The sequence below is a fragment of the Augochlora pura genome, chromosome 7 (assembly GCF_028453695.1).
Source record: "Augochlora pura isolate Apur16 chromosome 7, APUR_v2.2.1, whole genome shotgun sequence".
Classification (NCBI taxonomy): domain Eukaryota; kingdom Metazoa; phylum Arthropoda; class Insecta; order Hymenoptera; family Halictidae; genus Augochlora; species Augochlora pura.
The window spans coordinates 16,507,938-16,517,069 of record NC_135778.1 but is presented as its reverse complement, the minus strand read 5'-3'; the positions used below and the strand labels follow the sequence as shown (position 1 = coordinate 16,517,069).

At 33.9% G+C, this 9,132-nt stretch overlaps 3 protein-coding genes across 4 annotated transcripts; 2 read left to right on the top strand and 1 right to left on the bottom strand.

Annotated features, from left to right (window-relative positions):
* The first annotated feature begins 994 nt into the window (after positions 1-994).
* Positions 995-3,023, top strand: LOC144472934 (uncharacterized). The gene is made up of 3 exons (XM_078186400.1): positions 995-1,528; positions 1,620-1,975; positions 2,058-3,023. Exons 1-3 carry the CDS (start codon positions 1,404-1,406, stop codon positions 2,618-2,620), a joined length of 1,044 nt encoding a protein of 347 aa, XP_078042526.1. The 5' UTR covers positions 995-1,403; the 3' UTR covers positions 2,621-3,023.
* Positions 3,024-3,170: 147 nt separating this feature from the next.
* On the bottom strand, positions 3,171-4,774 carry LOC144472935 (putative inositol monophosphatase 3). The gene is made up of 5 exons (XM_078186401.1): positions 4,379-4,774; positions 3,978-4,226; positions 3,731-3,891; positions 3,556-3,673; positions 3,171-3,477 (listed from the first exon to the last, which is right to left on the bottom strand). The coding sequence occupies exons 1-5, from the start codon at positions 4,620-4,622 to the stop codon at positions 3,236-3,238; spliced, it is 1,014 nt and encodes a 337-aa protein (XP_078042527.1). The 5' UTR covers positions 4,623-4,774; the 3' UTR covers positions 3,171-3,235.
* A 2,287-nt stretch (positions 4,775-7,061) lies between these two features.
* Positions 7,062-9,124, top strand: LOC144472505 (mitochondrial carrier homolog 2). Of its 2 annotated transcripts, XM_078185663.1 has the most exons (8): positions 7,062-7,204; positions 7,561-7,656; positions 7,732-7,816; positions 7,938-8,106; positions 8,190-8,327; positions 8,422-8,608; positions 8,687-8,754; positions 8,859-9,124. In XM_078185663.1, exons 2-8 carry the CDS (start codon positions 7,591-7,593, stop codon positions 9,022-9,024), a joined length of 879 nt encoding a protein of 292 aa, XP_078041789.1. In that variant the 5' UTR covers positions 7,062-7,204; positions 7,561-7,590; the 3' UTR covers positions 9,025-9,124. The 2 variants fall into 2 exon arrangements, with proteins under 2 accessions (XP_078041789.1, XP_078041787.1); XM_078185661.1 differs by lacking the exon at positions 7,062-7,204 and having other exon boundaries at positions 7,335-7,656.
* The last annotated feature ends 8 nt before the right edge of the window (positions 9,125-9,132 follow it).

The following is a 9,132-nucleotide window of genomic DNA, read 5'->3' as shown; positions in this document are numbered from 1 at the left end:
AGTAATACGATTTATCTCGACTGTAGCTTAAAGGCGGGAGTCGTATTAGTACGGTTTGGAACCTCATTGCGCAATCCATGCGCACTTTACATTTGTATTTAGTATGTTTTGTGGTTTGAAGCGTTACCTAGCATACTTTCGTCAAGATCCCCCGCCTTTAATGTGTTAAGTACACGAACCGTGATAGTACCTTATCAGGGAATTGATATAAAAGTGTTGAATATAATATAAAAGTGAGAAATCTTCAATTTTCCGATTTTTTTGGTGTTTTTCATTATTGATAATCACAGCTTGCAACTGAAAAATCTGAAAAAGTTCTATAACATGCGGCTTAATGTCTAAAATAAGCCATATTTTTTTCAAAATTTAGAAAGCCGCTAAAGGTGGAAAAATGCCGGAAAACCGCGAAATCTAATTTACCATGTAACTACCCTCACGGACAAGTTACAGGGTTAAAATTTTGCACAAATGAGTTTTTATTGGTCAGCTATCGAACGGTGTATGACTCATTGAAAAACCTCTAAGGGCAGTTTTGACCATCTTAATCGGCTATGCCCTTTTATAAAAATAGTTTTTAAACATTAACATTTCTTAAACACTAGTAAAAGAAAAGGGCAGGTATATCTTGATATATTTTCGAGCTCTTGTGTTACCGACACTCCGGAATAAATGTGCATAACATGTCAATTTATAAAAGTGCCGCCTCCGTTCATATTCTATGCTTAACATGAATTATGAATATATTGTAATAGTTTCATTTAAGTTGGATAAGTTAACAGAAAGTTAATTTGATATAAATGTATTCGAATTATTTGGTATAAGTGAAATTTTTCCTAAGAAAATAGGTATGCATAAACTTCATAGCACCCTTTGGAATTACTCTACAATATTTACGGGACACCCGGTAGAAATTAGTTACTGATGGTTTGCCACAGGATCTTCTTCTTGCAACACAAAATCTACTCTTATATGTACCTACTTCGTGCCTGTTATCAAGATACGTAACCTACAAATTGTATTACGATCTAATTCATTCCATGAGAGCGGTGTATGAAACATTAAATACAAAATACGACAAGAAATATATATTATTGCTTAATGTAGATATACGTTATTTTCATTTATAATTTGGTAGCATCGCATAACATTTTTTATTCAGTTTCATACAACAATCCTCTATGGAAAAAACATCAAACTCAAAGTTCTACTATTCGAAGTAGCCCATACACGTGCAAGTAGTGCATCACTTGTTGAGGTTAACCGCGATATTTATACGTCTATAAAGCTTCTGAGTATCTGTTGTTTGTAGAATTTCATTTAAATTGTAATAAACCTTGTGGTTTATTAAATTGTACAATACGGTTCGTTAAATTGTAAGATATAAAAGACAAGATAGCATAAAAATGGTGGTATTTACTTGTAATCATTGTGGAGAATCACTACCGAAACCAAAAATCGCGAAACATTATGAATTTCGATGTCACAATGCACCTTTCTTAACTTGTGTTGACTGCTTCAAAGACTTTCGGTATGTATGAATGAAGCATAGATTTTCCTAGCTTCTCTCCATTACTTTCTCAGAACACTACTTATTGTTTAATATATTTGATCATTTTCAGAGGAGAGGAACATATAGCACATACAAAATGCATAACCGAAGCTCAACGATACGGAGGAAAAGATTATATTGCTAAGCCTGGGTTAAATAAAAATCAACAAAAGCAACAAGAATGGATTGATTTAGTTAATGGCATACTAAATAACTCAAAAGATTTATCACATCCAGAGCGAAATTTGTTAAATACTTTGTCAAAGTATGAAAATATTCCAAGGAAAAAAGTTAAATTTTTAAATTTCGTTAAAAATGCTCTAGGAAACAAAGTAAATCAAAAGGTTGTTGATAGTGTCTGGAACAAATTGGAAGCTGCCATTAAAAATAATTCGCAAACTACGCTGCAGAATGGTAAAGAAAATGGTAAGCATTACTTTACATTTTAATCATGACTTGGAATTATCAATTTCTTTGAAAGTATTTTTAATTGTTTACATGTAAACAGGTAAAATAAATGACAAAGCGGATGAAAAGAATAATGTAGGCGAGCATCAGGAAAGTAACATTATTGATAATCAAAATAATGAAAACATATCTAAAGAAAATGAAAATAAAGAAGAACAAACTAAGAGCAATAATGACGTTGCTCATACTGGCAAAAAGAAGAAATCGAAGAAAAGAAAAGCAGACGAAGCAGTAGAAGAACAAACTGTGAAACCTGTATCAAATAAGAAAGATAAAGATACTATATCTACAAATGATCAAATAGAAGTTTCAGTCCCAAAGAAGAAACGTAAAAGTGTTGTACTTTCTGAAGCATCTGATAATCAGAATAGTGAAGTACAAACCAATGAGAAATCAACCTTTGATTGGAAAGGTACTATCTTAGATATAGTACGGAGTAAAGAGGAAATCTCCCTAAAGAAACTACAAAAAAAAGTAATTTCACAATATATGAATTTTTGTTCGAATGAAGCGACAGATGGGAAAGCATCAATTAGGTTTAATAAGAAATTGAAAAAAGTGTCAGGAGTAATAATTTCTGATGGAAAAGTAAAACTAGCATAATTTAGAAGACTTCAATGAATTAAGTATTACTATTTTTTTTTTATCGACGCTGTAATACAATGGAGTGACTACTATTATTTACAAGCATTGACAATTACTTTTATTATACACAAATTTAGAATATATTAAACAAAAGAAATACTTCAAACTATTCTTCTTGTTTTTCCAATAACGCGCGTTCACAAGTTCAGAACGGCTCTGATACGTCGAACTGAATCTAAAAATACGAAAAACTGTAACTAAAATGTTGTAAGTGCTCTCAATTAATACCGCGACGCTTATTTCGATGTCTTCAGTTCCGGTATTTGGTTCTAACACTCGACAACTTCGCAACTATCTCGCTTGATATTTTCACAGCTGATTTATATATAAAGATAACGTATGAATAATAATTTATTATTATTACGGAGGTCAAAATTAATGTCTATCGATATGATTGTCCACGGAGTACAAAATTATTATAAAGTTCATTTAGTAATAAATACTTGTAAATAAACATTTTTTAATGTTCCCTTTATTTGATTTCTTAATATTAAATTTTGCGGTATGGAAGATTTGATCGTTTTCATAGGAAGAGTAATGTGTGTCATTAGATTTGAAGTCTCATAATTTGCGTTAAATGTTTGAAAATTTGTCTAAATACAAATCATGGTTACTCATAGTGGCTAAGAGACCCCCAGTGAGCACTTTCGAATCATTAGGTCCAAAACTTATAGCTTGTTGGTCAAATAATTGTGAGACTGTACCACCGAGAGCAGTAAGAATGGCTGTCCCTGCACAGATGTCCCATTTATGTATTGCTGTCATGTGGACATATGCAGTTGCATTTCCGCTCACAACTTCTAAGAACTTGTATCCTAAACGAACATTGAAAGATATAAATGAATAAATGTCAAAAAAATGAATGACATAATTGAATTAATAGTTAATACTACCTGCTCCAGCTGCAGAAATAATGTCAACACCTTTGCCAAATGCAATTTTGGTAACATTATGAACTTGTCCAGCATGAGATTGCGATACAATTAATATTGGTGATCTTTCATCTTCTGGCTATTTTTAAAAATATCATTTAATGTATCTATCTGAAAAAGGTTTTGATTGCATTACCTTGGGAAGAGTTTGTAAATTTCGGGACACTGCATGATTGGTCCACGACCAAAACAAACTTGAATTTTGCTTTGTTTCAAATGGTTTATATACAACGCCTATTGTAGGCCTTCCTTTAACAGCAACACAGACCATAGTTGTGACATATTGCAACAAATTTTCTGGATTGAACAAAGGTCAGTAAGTAAGAGACATTAACGTTTTAAATTGATAATGATAGGAAATTTAATTTATGATAGAAGGACACCTGTGAATTCTTTTGTTGCATCAAGGGGATCAATCCATACTGTAATGTCATTTGCACTGATGACCTCGTCTTGAATCTTATAGTCTATTAAATTATTTACAGAATCTTTTATGTCCGGGACTATAACTTTATCACAATCTTTTGATGCTTCTTCAGATATCACTGTTATTCCTGGAAATGCCTCTGTCAAAGAGTGATACATTACACAGTGAGATCTATAGTCTGCTTCTGTTACCGGTTCATTCACACCTTTGAAATTAAAAAATGTAATTATTAATACAAAATTAACAATGGTCATTCAAAGAAGTGATATCAGTCGAAATAGTTTAAGCCTTAATATTTATAAGAATACTTGAATAACGCTTTGATTGTCACAAATTTTTATAATATAAACATGTTACCTTCTTTCGTTTTCCCTTTGCTTTTAATTTCGAATTTAACTTTATCATGAACTTCGACCACTTTAGAACCGCCGAGTTCGGCTGCCTTTATCGCAGCATTAAGAAGTGATTTTAAAGATACATTTCTATCACGTATACTTGCATAAGAAGTCCGATTTGTATACAAATATAAACCACTTAATATTAAGCATATGATCCCACAGCAAATTGTTCTTCTCGTACGGACACTCATTCTGATATGCATTGTATAACACTATTCGAAAGTTTCCTAAATTATTAGTTTAACTTAATTTATACTCCGTGACATTTTAATTGTTCAGTGTGCAGCCATTTTTCATTCATTTGAATCCACTAATGACACTAATGTTCGCACTATTTACATGTTCCAATGAATGAAGTCTCGTAAGATTTATTCGATGACGTAGCCAGTGTGAGCGCTATCTTTTAAATAAAATTCAAATTGTTGTAAAATAAATGTATACTGCTTTATTAAATACAATCGTTAATACACATTAAAATAGATATTGCATGTGTAATAAAAGTACATTGTTCTATCACATCGAATATATACATCATAATTAATAGTAACATCGGAGCATGTACATATATCTGCAGACAGTATTTGCTACTGCTGGACGTGTAGCCAATTTTGAGAAAAAAGATGGACTCTATTGGCAACAATATTTTTGGCGACTGGAAAAAAAGCATCCCGAAATAATGCGAGTTTAATTGATTGTTAAGCATATATAGTTTTGTTATTAGTCAAAGTGACAATGTCAATGAATTAGATTATACATATATGAACAAGCAAAATTTGTTCTTCCTCCTGTATTAACATTCCATCCATACAAACAAGACGTGTACATGTATGCATATATGTATCATTCGTACACATTAATTAAAGCCTGGTGGCTCTAAGAAATATAATGCTATAAGAAATTAATTCGTGAAACATGTAATGCAGTTATATGTAACCACAAAAAATATTACCCGTGTGAAGCCGGCTGATCATATTAATTGATTTTAATAAAACATACCTTAAAAAATTGCTCTCTAATTGCCTAAAGTTGCTCTACAATTAGTTTTAATTAGTCACCTTCGTTTTTCGCGAAATATCCAAAAAACTTTCCGAGGCGTCTAGTAACTTTTATGAGAGGCTAGTGACTTTTAAAAATACGAAATTTTTGAAATATACGTAAAACGGGCTGTACAATTTATCAAAAAATTGCTCTTTTCATCTCAACCTTCCGCGGGAGTCAATTCTATTAATAAACCATGAATTTGGAAGAAACAAATAAATAACTTCTTAGTTACTATGTACAACTCCTGTACATGTCGTTCATGCCAAATATCAATTGACAGAAATATTTAGAAAATTACTCGAATTCAATGTGCGGCAATGATGTGTTACGGTCTGAATTGTTCAGTGTAGGGAATTCGGTATGGTTCGGTTGCCCGTGGAGCGCTGAACCGCTCTGCTCGTGAAAGGTTGTAGAGAGATGTACAAACTCTAAATACTTTAAGCAAAAGGTACTTTATTTATAGAGCTCTAAGATGTACTTTCTTTGACTGCCGAATAAAGTCTGAGGTTTTCTGTGGAGTTCTGCATTTTCTTCCAGCTTCTTTTCCTTCCCTCCTTCTTTAGCCAATAGGAAAATTAGCTGGGCGCTGCTGAATTTGCTGGACGTTGATTTGTCGGCCGGTCCGTCTTCCGGTTGCAGCTCGAAGATGATTGGTGGTTCGACAGTGCGCATGCGGGTGGGAGTGCGCGGAGTCGAGCGCGCAGGGGTGAAAAGCCCGCCGAAACGAACATTGTGGGGGTGTGCCGCGCGCGAAGATTTCGGCTCGAGGACTGAGTAAGAGAGAGAGGTCAGAGAGGGTTCCGAGAAGTCCTTGTCTAAAGATTTACAACGTCCTGTACTTGAGAGATCCGGGTTTGTTATTGTGACTCGTCTAGTTCACGTGAAATCGGAGAGGGTCTTACGAGAAGCTACGTGACTTTCTCTACATTCCTCGATTAGTCTCGCTAGATAAAAAAGGGCTCAACGAAGAATTTCGTGGGAACTCTCTCATTATCTCCTTACATATTCTCAGTTATTCCTCTCGGCCGATACTGTATCTCTAGATAAATATTCGATATTTTGTATTTACATTTGAACTTCCCTCTTGTCGCCATAAATTGAAAGCGTATAGTCTAATAGCGCGGTCGTAATATAAACTAGTGACTATGTTCGCGTCGCTCATGAAACGTGATAACGTAACAGATGAAACAATCAATCTCTGTCATTGACTATGAGTACAGCATTATAAACCATGAATCGTCAGTCAATTAGAGGATAGCAATTCGCTGTATTCACACTTTCAGGCCGCAGCTTGATCCTTTTGCAAGCGTCAATACAGAAACTTTTTGCTTTGATTGGCTGACGACAGAGTAAAAATTAACACGGAAGCTAATTGTTTCGGATATATCAATGGAAATAAAGAATGGAAAGAAACAAGCTGTCAAAAGTAATATTGAGAATTTGGAAGAAAGAAGAAAATTGTGTTGATCAGAGATAGTACCTTTGGTTTGCATCATACGCGATAAAGTGCCTGTTGAACTCGTTAGAGGCCGCCACCATCGAGTCTTTTGTAGGCTGCTTGTGGTATGGCGCTGAAGACTGACTATGCCTACTATTAGTTAGTCGTTCTCTGGTGGACGCGTGAGGATCCGTAATGGTTAATTCACAAACAAGCGTCTTCTTGGAAAAATGGATATATTAATTTCCCGCGTTACAAGTTTACTGCTGAGGTCGGCGTGTGTCCGTCTAGCACGGAGTTCAGAGCGTAAGTGCTTTGCTGGGAAGCGTTGCCTCGGGGCTCTGCTTTTCGCAGGCCGGCAACCTTTCAACTTAACCTACCCTAGGGTATTGGCGCAGCAGCGCCACGGTCCCCATACTTTAGAGTACTATGGTGGGGACACCGGCTATCTCCCACTCCCGCATCTCCCGTGGACTGTGAATATCACATTGTATCACTGGTGTATGGTGTATGCGATATGCATAAAAGTGGCTAATAGTCTAATGTTGTTCAACCCTGAACCGTAATTGAAAAAAGATTGTCTAATCTTTATTGTAAATTATTAAGTAAACACCACATCACAGAGTGTTAGTCAATAGAAATTGTAGATCATAATGATACAGGTACAAGAAGACGAAACATCAGTTTCGACGATGATATTTCGGGAGGCTTTAAGTGTCATTTTCTATCCAATAGAACATGCCAAACTGTTAATGCAGGTAAAACAACATCCGTCACCAATAAATTGCTTGGACATCAATAATTGATTAGAGGTTCATCTTTGTTTATAACAGATTGGATATGAACCGATTTTACCACAACCTTCGACAACTCTGTTCAGACAGCCGGTTCTGGTTTTGCCTAATGTATTTACATATGGTATATGAATTTTCCTTTTAGATTCTATTCTTATGTTTTTATGGGATCTAATATATTTAATACATTTTAATTTTTTCTTACAAGCACTACAAAAGGTTTTTCTTATTTCATTGTTTTACAGTGGCCTATATAAAAAGTGTGGACGGCTTTTTTGGTTGTTATCGTGGTGTTATTTCAAAAACATGTGCCTCTACTGTAAGTAAAATAGCTTTTAATAAAACATCCAAGTACATCAGGAATTTAATAGCAGAGAGGGATCAAAGTAATGAGCCATGTCCGAATAAAGAAGAGTAAGTGTATATTTGTATAATAGAAATCTGAACATTGTATAAGAAGTGAATAGTGTAAATAATTGTGTCATTTTTTTCTTTAGTGAACCGAGTGAGAACTTTCTACTTAAACTCTTAGGGGATATAGTTAGTAGGATGGTAGCAACTATAATCAGTCAGCCATTAATAGTCATCACAGCAAGGACGGTTGCACAATTTGTTGGAAGAGAAACAAAATACAAGTATATTATCAATGAAATTATGTTGTTAGAAATCATGAATGGGCTATTATTTACGTTTTACTACAGTTATTTTCTCTTTTTCATGAATTTCAAGTGGACTATTTGGATCAATTCTGGAAGTATATAAAACAGATGGAATTGCAGGATATTATACAGGATTCATGCCTAGGCTTATTGGAAATACTGCTGCAATAATATTATTTAGTACATCTAGTTATCTTATTCATAAATACCTAGTATATGATGACGAGGCAAAACCATATGTAGATGGTACAATGGGTGTAAGTAAATTAATTGTTTAATTGTTATAGGAGCAATGGAGTATAGTTCTATATTAATATTTATTATGATATTTTTAGTTCATAGCAACAACAATCACATATCCATTTTCAGTTGTATCAAGTTGTATGATTGTTAATAACTGTGGGTGAGTTGTTTTAATATACAATTATATGCAATAATATGCACCACTACTTGAATTTCATAAAAATTCAATGAAACTTTAATATATTCATTTATTTCTGAATAAAGGTTGGCTGCTGGTCTTCCTCCGTATATGCCAATTTATAACGGTTGGCGGGATTGTTGGTTTCATCTCTCAGTTACTAACCAATTAAAGAGAGGAAACAGTTTGTTTCGGCGTTATTATGTGGGACAAAAAATAATGGTAGATGGAAAACCAAGATCTTTACATTAATATTATATTGATTTGACTTGAGAGATTAACAGTAAAACCAAATGTTACTGTAATACGTCTATTTGTATTTTTTATTATGCAGTAAATCTATTAACTGCCATGTTTGCA

Bases quoted from the DNA above. Each gene is read 5' to 3' on its own strand.
- LOC144472505 (XM_078185661.1), top strand. From the start codon at position 7,552: ATGATACAGGTACAAGAAGACGAAACATCAGTTTCGACGATGATATTT. The intron at 7,657-7,731 runs GTAAAACAACAT...TGTTTATAACAG, and splicing joins ATGCCAAACTGTTAATGCAG to ATTGGATATGAACCGATTTT. The intron at 8,107-8,189 runs GTAAGTGTATAT...TTTTTTCTTTAG, and splicing joins CCATGTCCGAATAAAGAAGA to TGAACCGAGTGAGAACTTTC.
- LOC144472934 (XM_078186400.1), top strand. From the start codon at position 1,404: ATGGTGGTATTTACTTGTAATCATTGTGGAGAATCACTACCGAAACCA. The intron at 1,529-1,619 runs GTATGTATGAAT...GATCATTTTCAG, and splicing joins GACTGCTTCAAAGACTTTCG to AGGAGAGGAACATATAGCAC. The intron at 1,976-2,057 runs GTAAGCATTACT...ACATGTAAACAG, and splicing joins GCAGAATGGTAAAGAAAATG to GTAAAATAAATGACAAAGCG.
- LOC144472935 (XM_078186401.1), bottom strand. From the start codon at position 4,622: ATGCATATCAGAATGAGTGTCCGTACGAGAAGAACAATTTGCTGTGGG. The intron at 3,892-3,977 runs GTGTCCTTCTAT...TGTTCAATCCAG, and splicing joins TGCAACAAAAGAATTCACAG to AAAATTTGTTGCAATATGTC. The intron at 3,478-3,555 runs GTAGTATTAACT...ATGTTCGTTTAG, and splicing joins TATTTCTGCAGCTGGAGCAG to GATACAAGTTCTTAGAAGTT.